Source organism: Prunus avium, chromosome 5, assembly GCF_965620075.1.
Source record: "Prunus avium chromosome 5, drPruAviu1.hap1.1, whole genome shotgun sequence".
Taxonomy (NCBI): Eukaryota; Viridiplantae; Streptophyta; class Magnoliopsida; order Rosales; family Rosaceae; genus Prunus; species Prunus avium.
Window position 1 is genome coordinate 17280741 of NC_142288.1, and position 19000 is coordinate 17299740.

The 19000-nt window shown below is 38.3% G+C and overlaps 2 protein-coding genes and 1 pseudogene across 2 annotated transcripts; 2 read left to right on the top strand and 1 right to left on the bottom strand.

Annotated features, from left to right (window-relative positions):
- Positions 1–3138: 3138 nt before the first annotated feature.
- On the top strand, positions 3139–10966 carry LOC110766137 (haloacid dehalogenase-like hydrolase domain-containing protein Sgpp). The gene is made up of 5 exons (XM_021969400.2): positions 3139–3303; positions 4012–4126; positions 9861–10012; positions 10091–10352; positions 10444–10966. Exons 1-5 carry the CDS (start codon positions 3269–3271, stop codon positions 10639–10641), a joined length of 762 nt encoding a protein of 253 aa, XP_021825092.1. The 5' UTR covers positions 3139–3268; the 3' UTR covers positions 10642–10966.
- An 813-nt stretch (positions 10967–11779) lies between these two features.
- On the top strand, positions 11780–15000 carry LOC110766129 (haloacid dehalogenase-like hydrolase domain-containing protein Sgpp). Its single transcript, XM_021969391.2, has 5 exons — positions 11780–12013; positions 13591–13705; positions 14026–14177; positions 14253–14514; positions 14605–15000. Exons 1-5 carry the CDS (start codon positions 11979–11981, stop codon positions 14800–14802), a joined length of 762 nt encoding a protein of 253 aa, XP_021825083.1. The 5' UTR covers positions 11780–11978; the 3' UTR covers positions 14803–15000.
- Positions 15001–17107: 2107 nt separating this feature from the next.
- Positions 17108–17953, bottom strand: LOC110766135 (adenylate isopentenyltransferase 5, chloroplastic pseudogene; annotated as a pseudogene).
- Between the last annotated feature and the right edge of the window lie 1047 nt (positions 17954–19000).

Consider the following 19000-nt stretch of genomic DNA (forward strand, 5'->3'; position numbering starts at 1 on the left):
AGCCAAGATTAACCAATATGAAATTTCATAACTTCAATAATCCAAGATATACTCATTTCCAACCCAAACACAAGCAATTCTATATTTGAAAAATAATGCACATTTAAAAACAAATGTCCACTCACAACAAGTCTAACGTTGCTCAATCCTGAGAGGGCTCTTCCTGTAAAGTATGCGAAAAATGAATACTTGGACCGACAATTTTGGTCGTCGGAGTCGTTGGAAACGAAGTTGGAAAAGTTTGAAGCCCTCGGTGCTTTCAGAGCTCGCTGTGGCTCAGGGAGGGGCTGGGCTCGTTGGAGATTGGCCCAGACGTGATCGCTGGCTCCTCACGGTCATTTCCTGACTAGTGTTGAGGGCTCACATGGCCTGAGCAAGGAGATCGCCAACCAAGTGTGGCCGCCTTGGTTTTCACGAAGGGAGAGAGATGTGAGAGAATTTTCAAAACTAGCCCCAAGCAAAAAGTCAACTCTAAACCACCAAGGAACCCTAAGGTCAAAGTCATCCTTTCAGTTTTCAGACCTTTACGCATTCGTTACAACTTGGAATTGAGCGTGCTGCCTATCTACGGGCTCGTATCGACGAGATCTACGTAATGGTGCCACTCAATCCTCCAAAATTCTTTTCGAACAAAAAGTAACTAAAGTGTCCCAACCCCTAAGGCAAGAATCTAATTGCACAATTAAATAATTAAATAAAAACAATTTGTTGGGTCGGGGTGTTACAGAAAAGGACCTTGGTTCGCAGACAAGTGGTCTCAAGTTCGAATCCCCATGACATCTTGGTAGTGTGTGTATGTGAGAAACTCCCTCCCCTCGTAGTTTAGGCTATAACTTTTGGTTTTTTTTTTTTTAAAGGAAAAAAGGAAGAAGAAATAATTAGTGATGTGTGGTTCATGTATAAGATTGGGTAAGTCATGATGCTTCCATACGGGCCCATACAACTCTAGTCTAAATTGAACTTTAGCAACTTAGCCCAATTGAGTGCGCGATATACCCAATTCTAAGATTCGCACCAAGTGGAGCAGTGCAATTCGACCTAATTTGCATTCTCTCTGTCTTTCACAATGACCCAATCTATAGGTTTTTTTGGTGTGGTCAGAACCCAATGTATGTGACGAATAAAAGAAAAAGCAAATCAATCTCTTTGTCGTGGGTAGGTGGGCACCCTACATGTTACAACAGCATAACTACAATATGAGATCACAATGATGTGGTAAAGTATGAGAGATCAAGAGGACGTGACCAACTTGGTTTCCTCTCATACTTTTATGAACACGTGACTCCATTATATACCTTTTTGTTTTGTCAGAATCACGAGGTGGTCTTGGATGGGCCATAATTATGAGTGACACCTTTAAGCCTTAACCACAACCCAGACTAATTCTCGCTCACACTGGGTCGGCCCGTAAGGGGTAAAGTGCTAGCCAAAGTGGTGATCCCATACGAGAGTAGGGATCGAACCCCTGATCTCTCTTAAGGAATGAGAGTGCCGAACCACTCACACCAACCATCTTGATTCATTATATACCTTTAGATTAGCCTAGAAACGTGTATGAACTGACTGCCAGCTGCTAAACTGAGCAGCTTCCTCCCGGCTTCCCCAATATTTTGGAGAATATAGTAAATATGCCCGAGACTAAATATAGTAAATATGCCTTTCGAATAATAACCCATTGAGGGCCTCCACTCTTCGATTATTTGTTATATGCCCTTGACCTTTATGTTTTGTATTCTCTTCCATGGATAACAAATAATTAGAAAATTCGTGGCTAATGTTAAAGGTAAGCTTTGTCTTAAATTTTGTAACCTAGCGGACAACAAATATTTGAGTAATAAATTGGTGGGACGAATCCTCATGTTAAAGACGAGTATGAACAAGTTATTCTCTTCTTTTTTTTTTTTTTTTTTTTTTTTTTCCAATTTTACAAAAAGTACGTATGAACAAATTTTAAATTGACATTTCGTATACATAAAATTATTTTAGATTACATGATATATTTGGTTTTCATATAATTTTCTTGTATCTCAACTTAACTAGTGGAGAAATGAGCTTATGGTTGGACGTTCTGTAGCTCACTCCATTTGATTTTTTATTCATATTTTTCTCATGTAAAAGCTCACATCCTAGCTAAGAGCGGCTATCATGGGCGGAACCACACTAAGAGTTACAGTGGGCTGTAGCCCAATGAGGTTTTTTAAGGAAGAAAAATATATAAAACCTATATATTTAACTTGTTGTTGTTGAACATATTTTCATTTTGATCATATGCGTTTTTCAATTGCATTTAATATGTATTTTCATTTTGATCATACGTGTTTCCACTATGGTGCTAAACCCTATTTGGTTTATGTTAAAACTTATTGAAAATCAGTCAATGGAGCCATGAATTAGCGTGTTTTATATAATTTAATGTTTACTTTTATTTCTAGAAAGACTATAGAAACTGTAAGTACCAAATAATAATAATAATTAGATTTTAAACTAATAACTTTAGCTAGCCCATCCGTTGTAAAATTCATAGTTCCGCCCTTGGCATCTATGAGATTTTAAAGGTTCTATACCAAATGTGCGAACAGAAACTTGCAAAGAATTTTATAAATGCTAAACCTATAGGCGGTTGGACTTTTGGCTAATTAAGTATTGTAAATTATATTAAATATATGTATATTACTTCTTATTATCTCTCTTAAGTTAAAGGAGTGTTAAAATGAATATATAATAATATAACAAAATAATATATAGTGTAAACAAAATCATAATTTGGGGCCTTCTTCAAATGAGGACTCTATTCAATTACCCACATTGCATATTCCAAGAGTCGACTATGATCTCAACCTTAGCTCAATAGCTCGAGCCCTAACCCAATACATACCAAGAGTCGACTATGATCTTATAATTAAGTTATAACTAATGGGATAATAAGTCTTATGGATTTGTATCAATTTTAACAAAGGAGTTTCTGAATCATTCTAATAAAGTTGGAAACATAGTAAAAGCATACGAAAACAGGGGAGTTTAGTAATATTGTCAAAACTGTGGTGCAATTTTCTAATTTCGTCATAGTAGGAATACTAAATAGTAAATACATAAAAAAAATAAAACAAACATGCAAGGAGAATAAAAAGCCAATTCTCTCGTTTGCTTGTTTGATCACTCAATCTCTTCCTCTGATCAGTCTGCTCTCAAATTCCCATTGCCTTCATCAAAACAAAACCCAAATTCCGCAGAGAAAGCCCTTGCAATATCTTCCGCAGACGATCAAACTATGGCAGCTTCTTCTGGTGAAAATTCAGTGGAGAGGTACCCTGTACACGCTTTGTGCTCTCTTTGATTTTTCTTGCAAACATTGACTGAAATTTTGATCTGGGTAGTTCTTATATTTCACAATTTGTTTCCTGTTGAATGGCATTCTCACAAATTGGAAAAGATGACTTATAGGAGTTTATGTTGCAATGCCAGTGTCAAACTTTTGTTATATCATGTTGGGTTGTATTTGTTTTTTCATTTTTGTTGAGGTTTGTTGTTGTGAATTGTAATGGATTTATTTTTTTGTGTGCAAGTTTCCTTTTCACTGTTTAAATTTGAGGTGGCATGTTGAACCAATTTATATTCTCTCATGTATGAGGAATTAACTATGTGGTCTGATTGCCATGTGCATCCATGTTTATGTATATATATGTCTGTATATTCAGCTTAGTTTGACTTGTATGTCATCGTTCTCTCCTGTAATTTTTTAGTTTGCACAGATTGTGTATGTTGATTGTTCTTACTTTTTAGATTGCTAATTCCCCTGTATCTTCTACCAGTGCTTTTGCTTCTCTGGCATCATTTAGCTTTCACCATTTGGGGTTCTTTCTTCCCCATTTGATTTATTATCAACTTTTGTGTGTAACTTCGTGTTCATTCGTTCTATACTGCATGAAACAAAAACCTTTGTCTTTGACTTGTATTCTTTTGGTTCTGATCCCTTATTGGCTTTTCTTTTGTGGTGTGTGTGTGTGTAACCAGCAAAAGTTCACTCTCTGGAATTTCTCCACTTGAGGCAGTACTATTTGATATTGATGGAACTCTGTGTGATTCAGATCCCATTCATTGCCACGCCTTCCGTGAAATGCTTCAGGAGGTGGTGTTTCTTTTTTGTTTTCTCCAATACTCTGTTACAAAGATATGATTTAGGATTTCTCTGGTCATAATTTTACATTGTTTTTAACTGCATTCATATCACACCATGAAAAGTGCAAAGGAGGCTTCTACTATTTCATGGAAGTTGCTCATACTTTGTAGAAATTGTATAACTGTGAACCGTAATCATATATACCATGAGAAGGTGAACAGTAGGCATGTTTATAATGAAAGGGTGAACTGAACTGTAATCATATTTGTTGACGTGAGTCTCCTAATTAATCAAGGAGAATTATTTCCTTGATTAATTAAGGGATTTACTTTCCCATTCCATTTAGTTGACAAATCTGTGTATAATTAGGAGACACTTTCCTAATTCCTGATAGTATCTTATTCCTTGTAAAGCACTCTGTAAACCTATATATATACCTCCTTATGGAGATGAATAAATAATCTGAACATATTGAAAACCCATATTCATATTTTAGCATGGTATCAGAGTAATCGATCCTAGGTTGTCTCTAAATCCTCGTATTGAATCCCGAATCCCGAAACCCTGAATCCTGAAACTCTGAATCCTGAATCCCTGAATCCCTCGTATCCTGAATCCCTGAATCCTGAATCCTGAATCCTGAATCCCGAAACCCTGAATCCTGAAACTCTGAATCCTGAATCCCGAAACCCCAAACACACCCCGAAACCCTCAAACACTCTGAATCCCTGAATCCTGAATCCTGAATCCTGAATCCCGGAACCCTGAATCCTGAAACTCTGACCCCTGAATCCCTAAAACCCTAAACACACCCCGAAACCCTACTTTTTTTTCCTTCCGCTGCCATGGATATCGTTTCCCAAACCACCGAATCCACTTCCTCATCCCCCCAAATTGTTACTATTCAGAGTGACAACGCTCCGTTTCCTACCGGCATCACCTTGACCGAGACCAATTATGCCTTATGGTCTCAGGTCATGGAGTTACGTATTGCTAGTCGCGAAAAATTGGGGTACCTCACCGGCGACACTCCGCAGCCCCCTAAGTCCTCCTCCACTTACAACCAATGGTCGGCGAACTTTCGGGTCAAAGGGTGGCTCATCGACTCCATGTCTCCAGACTTAATGGGTCGGTTCATCCGTTTTAGTACCGCCAAGGAAATCTGGGATGCCGTGAAGAAAACCTACTTTGATGGGGGGGATGAAACTTTTCTGTTTGATCTCAATAAACGGGCGTTCACCATTAAACAGAATGGTGCTCCCGTCCACAAATACTACAGCCAACTGCAGACCATCTTTCAGGAGATTGATCATCGCACCCCGAATCGCATGCACTGTAACGACGACATCACTGAGCGCCAGACTGAACTGGATCGTCTTCGTGTTCACCTTTTCCTTGCCGGGCTCGATCCTCAGTTTGATCAAGTCCGGGGGGAGATCCTGCGCAAAGACCCCAAATTGGATCTTGACCAAACTTTTGCATATGTACGTCGCGAAGCTCAACAACGACTGATCATGGCCAGTACTCCAGACACTGCGGTTCTGGCCACTCAACGTCCGAGGGGCCCTCCACCCTCTACCGGTGGCGCTTCTCAGACTCAGAACACAAGCTCTCGTCCAGAAACCAAATGCACTCATTGTGGTGGGCACAAACATAATCGTGCTCGCTGTTATGAACTAATTGGGTACCCGGATTGGTGGGACCACTCCAAAGCTCCTCGCAAGAATAGGAGCACCTCCCTTCACACATCTTCCGTCACGGATCCTGTCCGTCCTGCTGCTCCACCTGCACCGGCTCCTGCCTCTGCCTCTGTAGCCACATCAGGTACCCAAGGTTATGTTTTGCATAGTTCCTCAAAGAAACACACATGGGTCATTGACACCGGAGCCACTGATCACATGACCTTTGATCCGGGACAAATTATTTTTCATACACCGCCTTCTCAATCGGTGGTGTCTAATGCCAATGGTACCCCCTCCCCGGTGATTGGGGAGGGTTCCCTCTCTCTCTCTGACTCCCTCACTTTGGATTCTGTGTTGATTGTTCCATCCTTACATCATAATCTCTTGTCTGTTGCCCAAATTACTACGGCTTTGAATTGCACTGTAACCTTTTGGCCTACTCATTGTGTTTTTCAGGACATTCTCAGCAGCAAGACGATTGGTTGTGGTACTAGGAGGGGCAAACTCTACTATTTGGACCTGGAATCTGACAGTGAAGCCAGCCTCAGTCAAGCTTACAAAATTGGGGGGACGAGTGTTGAGAAGAAAACTTCCGAAGTATGGTTATGGCATCGCCGTCTTGGACATGCTTCGTTTGGATATTTACAGAAGCTATTTCCTTCATTATTTTCAGATTTAGAGAGTTCTAGTTTTAAGTGTGACATTTGTGAACTGGCCAAGAGCCATCGTGTTCCCTTTCCCTTAAGTTCCAATAAAAGTTTAATTCCTTTTTCCCTTGTTCATTCTGATGTTTGGGGCCCTTCTAAAATTACCACTCCCGGGGGAGCTAGATGGTTTGTCACGTTCATTGATGATTGTACACGCATGACCTGGGTTTCCCTTCTCAAAACTAAAGGGGAAGTCAGTTCCAAGTTTCAACAGTTTTATCACATGGTGGAGACACAATTTCATACCCGAATTCAGGTTCTTCGGTCTGACAATGGCGGGGAATTTCTCAACCATGATCTTAATGAGTTCTTCCAAGCTCACGGTATCATCCATCAACGCTCATGCCCATCCACTCCTCAACAGAATGGTGTGGCTGAACGAAAGAATCGACACTTACTGGAAGTAGTTCGTGCATCCCTCTTTGGTGCAAATATGCCTCGGTCTTTTTGGGGCGAAGCCGTCCTTTCTGCGGCTTACCTTATCAATCGGATTCCCTCTAGTATCCTCCAATTCCGAACCCCCCTTCAAACACTCCAACACCATAGCCAAATACCTCCCACCCAAAACCTGGAACCCCGCATCTTTGGTTGTGTGGTCTTTGTCCACTTACATGATCACCAACGCGGCAAATTAGATCCCCGTGCCGACAAGTGTGTGTTCATTGGGTATGCACCTCATCAGAAAGGTTACCGGTGTTTTCATCCGCCGAGTCAGAAAGTATATACTTCCATGGATGTTGCGTTCCGGGAACAGGAGAGCTATTTTTTGGATGCCCCGGAGGATCCTTCTCATATTTCTGAATTTTTTACTCCAGCCATTTTTCCAGATTCGTTCCAGACACAGAACGACCGGTCGTCGATCTATAGCGACCGGTCGCCCGACGAAAACGACCGGTCGCCAGATGAACACGACCGGTCGCAAACGACTCTGCCTGAAAGCGACCGGTCGCCAGATGAAAACGACCGGTCGCAAACGACTCTGCCTGAAAGCGACCGGTCGCCAGATGAAAAAGACTGGTCGCCCACGACTCTGCCTGAAAACGACCGGTCGCCTGACCCTGACGACCAGTCGCTCTCCCCAGTTTTTGCTGAAATTGTTCCGCTTCAGTCCGATCCCAGCCATCACACTCAGGAGGAGAGAATTGAAGAGTTTATGCCCGCTCCGGAAAATTCTTCAGCTCCAGTACCACACCAATCATCTGCTGAGGACGTCATTCAGGTAACTTCTCTACCTGAAACTGATAACATTAATGAAATAACTGATTGCATTTCAGAAGGCGCAGAGCCTACATATCAGATTCCAAAAAGGAAGAATCATGGTAAACCCCCAGTACACTATGAAGCAGATATTAATGCAAAGGGGAAATATCCCATCAACAATTATGTATCTCTCACCAGATTATCTGAGTCACGGGTACACTTTGTGAAGCAGTTAGCCGAAATACCTGTTCCCAACAGTGTAACTGAAGCACTAGAAGATCAAAAATGGAAAGAAGCCATGAATGAAGAAATGCGAGCTCTCCAGAAGAATGGCACATGGGAACTCGTGCCATTACCTCATGGAAAGAAGACAGTGGGATGCAGATGGATCTATACTGTGAAACTCAAGGCAGATGGATCTGTTGAAAGATATAAAGCTAGATTGGTGGCAAAGGGATACACACAGAGATATGGGATAGACTACCAAGAAACCTTTGCCCCAGTAGCCAAGATCAAAACTATCAGAATCCTCCTGTCTCTAGCAGCAAATCTCGATTGGCCATTACATCAGTTTGATGTAAAAAATGCATTCTTACATGGAGACCTGGAAGAAGAAGTATATATGGACTTACCACCAGGATGTAACTTCACTCATGACAAAGGGAATCAAGTTTGCAAGCTCAAAAAGTCATTGTATGGGTTAAAGCAGTCTCCCAGGGCATGGTTTGGTAGATTCACTAAATCCATGAAGTTTTTTGGATATACACAGAGTAATGCGGATCACACTTTGTTCCTGAAGCGTGATGGAAAGAAACTTACCGCACTGATTGTTTATGTGGATGACATAGTTGTGACTGGAAACGACACAGGAGAGCAATTGAAACTACAGAAGTATTTGTCTCAGGAATTTGAGATGAAGGATTTAGGTGATCTGAAGTACTTTCTTGGAATTGAAGTAGCAAGGTCCGCAAATGGTATATTTCTGTCACAGAGGAAATATGTATTGGATCTACTTGCTGAAACAGGATTGCTTGGATGTAAGCCTGCTGACACACCAATCGAGATGAATCACAAGTTGTGTGAAGGTATGGATCAAGAACCAACCAATAAGGAACAATACCAACGCCTTGTTGGAAGGTTAATATATTTAGCCCACACAAGACCAGATATTGCATATGCTGTGAGTGTGGTCAGTCAGTTTATGCATTCACCCAGTGTGTCTCATAGGAATGCAGTTGATCGAATCTTAAGGTATTTAAAGTTAGCCCCTGGAAAAGGATTAATGTTCTCAAAAAATAGAGATCTTGAAGTTGTGGGATATACAGATGCTGATTGGGCTGGATCCATTACTGACAGACGCTCTACTTCAGGCTACTTCACCTTCGTGGGAGGTAATCTAGTAACTTGGCGGAGTAAAAAACAAAATGTGGTTTCTCGGTCTAGTGCAGAAGCAGAGTATCGAGGAATGGCTCATGGAGTTTGTGAATTGCTATGGATCAGAAGACTCTTGACAGAACTGGGTTTCAAGCCAGGAAAGCCAATGGAGTTGCATTGTGACAACAAGTCAGCGATTGATATTGCCCATAATCCAGTTCAACATGATCGAACCAAATATGTTGAGGTGGATAGACATTTTATCAAAGAAAAAATTGAGAAGAAGATCATCCGCCTACCATTCGTAAGATCAGAAGATCAATTAGCTGATATCTTAACCAAAGCTGTTTGTAGCAGAGTGTTTTATGACTCACTTACCAAGTTGGGCATTGGTGACGTATATGCACCAACTTGAGGAGGAGTGTTGACGTGAGTCTCCTAATTAATCAAGGAGAATTATTTCCTTGATTAATTAAGGGATTTACTTTCCCATTCCATTTAGTTGACAAATCTGTGTATAATTAGGAGACACTTTCCTAATTCCTGATAGTATCTTATTCCTTGTAAAGCACTCTGTAAACCTATATATATACCTCCTTATGGAGATGAATAAATAATCTGAACATATTGAAAACCCATATTCATATTTTAGCAATATTTACATGAAAAGTTACATAAGGAACAGTAATTATGTACCCAAGGAAGCTTGTAATTCAGTAGAATTTTGAGAACCTTTGAACTGTATAGGTTGGTGATTAACTGAAGTGGTGAAATTAACAGATAGGTTTCAATGGAGGGGTTCCAATTACTGAAGAATACTACATTGAGAATATTGGAGGCAGGCATAATGATGATATTGCCAGGATACTCTTTCCTGATGATTTCCAAAGAGGCTTAAAGCTCACAGATGACAAGGAAGTCATGTTTCGAAAGTAAAAGCTTCACCTTCTCCATACTTGAATTTTCATTCAGGTTCCCAGCAGCTTATATGATTTCTCTGATGGTAACAGATTGGCCCCAGGACAATTGAAGCCTGTGAAGGGCCTCCATAAATTGAGGAAATGGATTGAAGATCGCGGGTTGAAACGGGCTGCAGTTAGTAATTCTCCAAGACCAAATGCTGAACTAATGATCTCAATTCTTGGCCTATCAGATTTCTTTCATGCTGTTATTCTCGGGAGTGACTGTGAACATGTGAAGCCACATCCAGAGCCCTACTTAAAGGCACTTGAAACACTCAACGTATCAAAGGATCACACTTTTGTGTTCGAGGTCTGCCTCTTCTGCAACCCCTTTTAAGATTTTTTTTTTTTTTTCAGGAACTTCTGAGATTTTAATATCTTTTCTGTTTTTGCTTTGTTAGGATTCTGTTTCAGGGATTAAAGCTGGAGTGGCAGCTGGTATGCCGGTTGTCGGCTTAATCACCGGAAATCCAGCACATCTACTAATGGAAGCAAAACCTACCTTTCTTATAAAGGATTATGAGGATCCGAAGTTGTGGGCAGCATTAGAAGAGCTTGATAAGAAGGGTGGTACTGCTACTTCTACAAGTGGAGCTTAAAACATCTATCATCTCAATCAAATGATTAGAAATAAATCTGTGGTAAAATAAAGGAGTGATTTGGAAGGCTGTTGCTGCTATATATCTTGGTACACTTATAGCTGTTAATTCTGGAAACAGTATAATTTTACTGGTCATATAATATAATCATAAAGTGTTAGTAGCTACAGAAATTGGAAATGCAGTCTTCTGTTTCACTCTAAGGAAGTGAGGGGCAGAGGCCTGGATCGGATTGAAAAGGCTGGAAATGATTCATCATGGAAAATCATATTTTGAAGATTTCAAACTGTTAGATAATCGTAAATGAAAAGTTCTCTTGTGATCATGTGGTAATGTGCATCTATAATTCTACTCTGAAAATGTCATTCTTGGTTGAAACAAGAAGCTATGTCCATGCTCTGGGTCAGGGGCATGAATTGGTTAGAATCTTGGAATTTATTCTAATTTCCATTTGCATTAGTGTTGGTAAATATTGACTTTACCTCAAGTTACTTCATGAGGAAAAAAGATGGCGTGCTGGTGGATTTTTTCAGGTTCATACATGATTTTTCGATGTTTTACAAACCGGTATTCAAAATCGAATAAACCCTACATATACACCCTTCTATTAGGTCGACATGTTAATAGAAACATTCACTATTGACATGGAATGTAGGTGTCCTTTTTAGCATTATTCATATATGAGTGAGACTATTGAAATCGGAACCTCTTCTAATTAGGAAGTGAAATACACTTAACCAAAACTATTTAGTACTTAAAAAAAAGAATCGTATTGTGCAATATGAAATAATGGTGAGAAGAAGATTGCACATGACTTTGTAGCTAAAGTGGTTAAAAATAATTATCATATTTTATGTTTGAATCCCCGCTCCACCAATATGACATGTATCAATAAAAAAGAAAAGTAGTGAAAGGTAGACGAAAATGGGGGAGTTTAGTAATATCATCTAAGCTATGAGGGGGGATTTTGTAATTTGGTCATAGTCCGAATACTAAATTATATATAATAAAAAATAATAATAATAAAAAGAAGAAAACGGCCAAAAAAGAAATTTGTTGGCTGCGTTTTGGGCTGTTAATGAAATCCTCCCTTTTTTGACCAAAAAAAGGAAAGCAACTCGCATATTTTCACTTGCTGTATTGATTCCGACGGTAGATTCCTCTCTCTCTCTCTCTCTCTCTCTCTCTCTCTCTCTCTCTCACATTCCCTTTCATATTTAATTAACTTCACCGTCTTCCTCTCATCACTCTGCTCTCGAATACCCTTCGCGTTAATTGAAAGCCAGATTTCGCAGAGAAAGCTATTGCAATATCCTCCACAACCTATCCATCAAACGATGACAGCTTCTTCTGGGGAAAACTCTGTGGACAGGTACCTTCCTGTCGCGTTTTGTGCTTTCTTTGATCTTTCTTGCTTACATTGACTGAAAACTTGATCTGGGTAGCTCTGAGATTTACAAATCTGTTTTCCTTTCAATGGCATTCACGTACATACTGCTATCGGTAACTGAAAACATTTGTTCTATCATATTGCATTCTATTTTTTAAAATTTTGTAATTTTTTATAGGTGGGTCAGTATTTGTTAATTGGTAATGTCTTTGTTTATTTATTTATTTTTGGTATCAATGTTTTGCTACTGTTGATTGGTGATTATCTTACTAATGAGTTATATGAAATTTCCATTGATCTGGGTGTTTAGTGTTGATGTTCTGATTTTCAATGCAAGTTCATATTTTACTGCTTCTGCCTGTGAGTATGTCATTTTACTGATATTCTTGGTAACATAATTCTTCTTCAAATCTCAACGTTTTCTGATATATTTGGTTTTTGTTAGTTAATAGTTTCGGATCAAATTTGATCTGATACTGTCAAGCTCATGTGTGTGACCAGTGGTGGCAAAATTTCCAGCAGCAAACATGATATGCTTCTTTTAATTCATGTTTTGGGTTGATTTATAATGGCAGAGTACATGGAAAAAATTGTTATTTTTGGAAAAGAATAGAAAATATCAAAATAGCAGGGTAAAATGTAGGAGGCTGTAGATCATATTGACACATACAACCAAGTCGTTCTGTTGTATTTTCCCTTGAGTACAAAACAAAAATAAAAATAAAAAAATTCGTAAATGAATGTGAGTAAAATATCGTCATCACCCTTGCCTTTTTCTCAATCACAGAGGACATTCATGAGCTATGCAGAACCAAATTGTTAAGGGTATTGAATAGATAATTTTAACGTTAAGTGGAATGTTGAGCTATTTTCAATTGTCCTATTCAGTAGTTTTAGCTGTAACAGGTCTATTTCCGTAATCATACACACAGAGACATATATTCTGCATATTTTCACTTCCATGTCATTGTTCTCTCCTCTAATTGTTAATTTTGCATAGATTGTATATGCTTTTTATGCGTTTTACCCTTTCTTAATGCCTTTGTTTCACTGGCATGATTTGGCTTGCGCAGCCAATTATGGTTCTTTCTCTCCAAACCGCTGAAGTTGTCATTATCTTTTAGGTCCATTTTGATCTACTGTCAACTTTAGCGTTAATACTGAATCATTAAGTCAGATAGCCTGCTGATGTTTTTGCCAAAAGAAAACATGTTAAAAGACTATAGCTTACCTGATCAAAACAATAAAAATTATGAAAATAAAAATTCTATTATCTCCTTACTCCATATGGAGACAGTAGAGACTTTTATTTTCACAGAAAGTAGGTAATGTCGACTAACCTAACTCAACCAGGCATTGTTACACCAAAGAAATTGCTCTGCGCGACATTTAATTTTGTATAGGTGTGAGAATTTTGGTGTGTAAATTTGTGTTTTGCTCATTGTATACTACAGAACACAAAAGGGATTGTCTTACATTTGTATTTTTTGGTTTCATTTTTTTATTGTACTAGTGCCTTATTACCTTCTATTTTTTCTGTGATGTGTCTTTGGAACCAGCAAAAGTTCACTCTCTGGACTTGCTCCACTTGAAGCAGTACTATTTGATATTGATGGAACTCTGTGTGATTCAGATCCCATTCATTTCTATGCCTTCCGCGAAATGCTTCCAGAGGTAAAGTGATTGTTTTGTTTCCTACTATTCTGTCATAAGGAAAATATGTAGGATTTATCTGGCCATAATTTGACCTATTTTTAGCTATATAAATATCACACCATAAAAAGTGCAGAGGACTTCTACCACTTAATGAAAGCTGCTCATACTTTTTATAAAATTTATAACTCTGAACTGTAATTATACATACAATGAAAAGGTGAACTGTAATCATATTTACAATGAAAAGGTGCATGAAGGAAGCTTGTAATTTAGTACGAATTTAAAGAATCTTTGACCTGTGAAGGTTGATGATTAACTTAATTGCGGTAAATTAACAGATAGGTTTCAATGGAGGGGTTCCAATCACTGAGGAGTACTATATTGAGAATTTTGCTGGGAAGCATAATGATGATGTTGCTAGGATACTCTTTCCTGATGACTTCGAAAGAGGCTTAAAGTTCACAGAGGACAAGGAAGCCATGTTTCGTAGGTAAAAGCTTCAACTAATCTAGACTTGGAATTCCTTTCTGGTTCCCACCTTATATCATTTCTCCGATGGAAACAGATTGGCCACAGAACAATTGAAGCCTGTGAATGGCATTTATAAAGTGAAGAAATGGGTTGAAGATCGTGGGCTGAAACGGGCTGCCGTTACTAATGCTCCAAGACCAAATGCTGAGCAAATGCTCTCAATGCTTGGCCTCACAGATTTTTTTCAAGCTCTTATTATTGGGAACGAGTGCGAGCATGCCAAGCCACACCCAGAGCCCTACTTGAAGGCTCTTGAAATACTCAACGTATCAAAAGATCACACTTTTGTGTTTGAGGTCTGCCTCTTCTTATGTCACATTTTGAGAAAAAATTATTTACTGGAACTTTGGGAACTTATTTTCTGTTCTTGTTTTTTGCTTTGCTAGGATTCTGTCTCTGGGATTAAAGCTGGAGTTGCAGCCGGTATGCCAGTTATTGGTTTAACCACTGGAAATCCAGAACACATACTAATTGAAGCAAAACCGACCTTTCTCATAAAGGATTACGATGATTCAAAATTGTGGGCAGCATTGGAAGAGCTTGATAAGAAGAGTGGTAGCAGTAGCGCTACAAGTGGAGCTTAAAACATCTATTATCTCAATCAAATTATTAGAAAATTGAGCTTATACTAAAGCAAATGATTTGCAAAAGCAGTTGTAAACTCAAAGGGTTACTTTAAATAATTCTGTTGCTGGGGTATATTTTGGTCCACCAATAGCTGCTAATTCTGGGATATTGTATAATTTCACTTCTCAATCAATGAATACATTTGATTATGAAAATGAAGTGTTCTGTTTCACAGTAAGAAAGTGAACGGCAAAGGCATTGATCTGGTTAGAGGCTGGAGCATTCGAGATTTTATGGGACCTAACATTAGAATGATTTCTTTCTGATAATAAGCTTTGTGCCCTTGGGAATTATATCATGTCCAGTACTTTTGGCTTTGGTTACAATATCAATGAAGTTTTGAAAGGGAGATTAACCGAACATTTCTCAGTTAGGCCCTTCAGTTTTGTCCAGTACTTCATAGAAAATGGCCATAACATCTCTTTTTTCATGACCGGTAGACAAATTCACACATCCACGAAGTATATTTGCAAAATGAATAAATGACATGAAAGTAAACTTAATATAATATTTAGGTCCTTCCACTATTTGGTTGACGTCTCCAAGATTGAAAACATTATAACCTTTCGATCTTTTGGATGTTTTGTGGAGGATGAAAAGTTAAGTAGATCATGGCTGAGAAAATCATAACAGAGAATTCGGATCCTAGAATCTAATGGCACATCATTAACGATATCATTATCATGATATACATGATTTACATATATTATAATTATTTTTATTTAGTTTAGGTATATAAAAACAAAAAACAAAAAAACAAAACTCGCACGCAAAACAAACAATTTTAGTAATAGAAACTGTTAACCTTAAAACCACTTCAATATTGGTGAAGGCCAACTTAAAAGTTCGTAGTTTGGGCCAAACTGGTGACAACAAAGCTCATTTATTTTTTTGATGGTAGGCCACACAAATCATTGGGCTGAAATTTCTTTGAATGATCACCTTGTACTCGTTACTGCTTGGTGTTGCTCGTGCTTCTTTATTTTACAGTTTGGTTTAATTAATTAATTAATTAATATAAATGAACATGTGACTTTATTATCTATTTCTTTCTTGCTACTAAAAACTTATTATTTTATTGAGGTATTTATATTAACATCCCCTGAAGTTTCCAGTTTTTCACAAAATCCTCTGAGGTTTCAAAACTTACACAAACACCTCATGAGATTTCAATTTGCTTTCACAAAATCCATTTTCATTGATTCTTCATCCAAAATTTGATGATTCAATAAATAAAAACTTTTGCAAGTAATAAAATTAACCTCAACGAATGGATGTGCAATCTAATCTCAAATGCTAACTTTTGTCATTTGAAGAAATTTTTTTCATATAAAATTATCAATCTTTGGACAAAAAATCAATGGAAATGGGTTTTGTGAAAACACTTAAAGACCTATGGGGGTGTTTGTGTAATTTTTTAAACCTCAGGAAATTTTATAAAAACACCGAAAACCTCAAAGTGTTAGTGTAAATAACTCTATTTTATTTTACGCCAAACATTTGGAAGCTTATTAATGGTCAGTCCAATATCAAGTATCAATGCATTGCATGCACACATGGCTATTTTCATCATGGATAATTTTATATTGCATAAAGGTAAAATATATGAGCATTAAACAAGAATCTAATTGCATAAAAAAAACTTTTTTTTGGTTCTTAATTTTTGAAATTCATTGATATTGCCATTAATTATGAGAAATTAAAACACTGAACACAGAAAAACTTCCTTATAGACCTCATGGTATATAATATGTACACATTTCTTTATCATTGTATTCGAGACTATTTTTTTTCTCAACTTAATTAAGATAGCATTTTAGAATGTAATGGGGTTCTTTCGAGTAAACAGATATTTTCAACAAAAAGAAAAAAAAAATTGTGGCATATAGAATGATTAGGTGGATGAGATGAGCAATTACTAAAATATGGACTGAGCTGCAACTTAAAGATAAAGTTCATACATATGGCTAGAGTGGATGTTCTCTCTATTCTGCACCCGAGTTCGAATCCCACTTCCCATAATTTTGATTAAATTAAAATAAAATATCGCTTGTATAAATTAAAAACCAAAGAACAAAGCAGTCCTAAAGCCGAAATTAATATTACCATATATGAAGTACTGGCTTAACCAATACGTTCCTCAAAGTGATAAAAAAAAAAAATACATATAAAAAAATCTCTTTTCTATGTAATAATTCGGTACGAGCAGGTCCTTGAATGCAAGCCAGAGAATCGGAAACCCTAATTTTTTGCTCCAACAATTTAGCCATCCATTTCAAAAAATTCACTCACAATGGAGAAGCTTGGCTTTAAAACCAAGTTTTCCCATGCAACCTGAGCTTTCTTTCCACAGCTCTCATGCACGACAGTCACATCAATCCGATGGATATCCCATTTGGTCCTGAGACGTTCAATTTTCTGCACCTGGCACTCAGCAAGTTTCAAAGTATTGTCCTTAGTTTTTTGAATCCCATCTTTGAACAGAAATTCCTTTCTGGCCTCATCTGCTGAAGGATCCATTTCAGCCATGAAATATGCATGCATCTCAGGAGCTCCAATAGCCCGACGAATGCCGCGCTCATAATCTGCCCCGGGAACAAACATTTCCCTGAGCTCATCCACAAGCCCGGCATCCACCATTTCATCCACTCTTTCAGAGACACGAGTATAGAGCACAGGCAAAGACACATCAAGCCATATGAAGCAGCAATCATATTTATCTTGGAACCTGAGCGTTGGATCTTCGACAAGCGCCTCGATGTAAGTGTTGGATCCACCAGCAATGATCGGGACGCGGTTGCGCTTCGTGATCTCATCGAGGGCTTTGCGCACTTGACGACAAAATTCCTCCACCGTGAAATCAGCTTCCGGGTCTTGGATGAACCCTAGCAGGTGATGGAGGATGCCTCTTTGCTCGGGCTTTGTAGCTTTGTTGGTCACAATGTCAAGGCCTTTGTAGACTTGGATTTTGTCGGAGTTGATTATTTCACCGTTGTAACGAGTGGCTAAGTCTATGGAGAGTTTTGTTTTTCCACACCCGGTCGAGCCCAATACAAAAATAACCTTGGTCTTGTTGTGGAAAGGACCATTGGCATGCACAAATTCCATAGCTGCTGCTGACACCAAAGACCTAGCTGCTTTCCCTAAAACGATAAAACAAAACAAACAAACAAAATTAGTATTTTGGTTAAATTTGTTACCGTGAAATAATTCAAAATAATGCAATGACACTGGGTTTCCCATCAAACTTTTCTCACACTACAGGTTAATGACATATGGTTACTTTGGAATGAACGCAATGGAATTTTATTTGGGCATGATCAAACATTGCCGAGCCCCTTAATGGATCTCTATGATGCTGAATTTACAGCAGCTGCAAGTTTACATTATAGGAGTCCCTCCTTGCAAACTGATAGTATTCGATGGCAACGACCTCCTGATGGCTGATGGATTCTACAAACTAAATGTTGACGGAGCTGTTAATGTGAAGGAAGGTTAGCATGGTTTCAGTCCTTGTCACAGAACTATATGCACTGAAAAATGGTTTATTGTTTGCACTGGATGCTTCTTTGCTGCCTTTGATTATAGAATCCGATTGTCTGAACGCAGTCCTCATGATTAATGGGAAGGAAGACTGTTTAGCTCCGGAAGGGCGATTGGTGGAGGAAATTCGAATGCTTTTGCAACAGAGGCCGCCAATTGTTGTTTGCTATCTACCCCGCCAAGCTAAAACAGTGGCTCATAGAATTGCAAACTATGGGCTTCGTGAACGGGATCTTGCATACTCGATGGAGCTTTTAGATTGTGTCCACATTGATTGTATATTTATCTTTAGTTTTGGTGTCAGCATTCTAATTGGCATGTGTGGTACTTTTTCCTAACCCAGAGTTTTGTCCTGCGTGTTTTTCTTCAGAAATGTTTTAACAAGACAACTCTGATACATGCTACTGTTATTCGTTTTATTGAGTTAATAAAATGACTATTTTTCAGAAAAGAAAAAAAAAATTAAAAAGAATGCTAGAAGGCCTATAAAAAAACAAAAACCAAAAAAGGTGCCAATGCGCTATAAAAAAAAAAACCTTTGATTGTTCACAAGGCCCAAAGAAATTTCAAAATTTTCGCTCTTTGCATCCACATATAATACATTCCAAAATA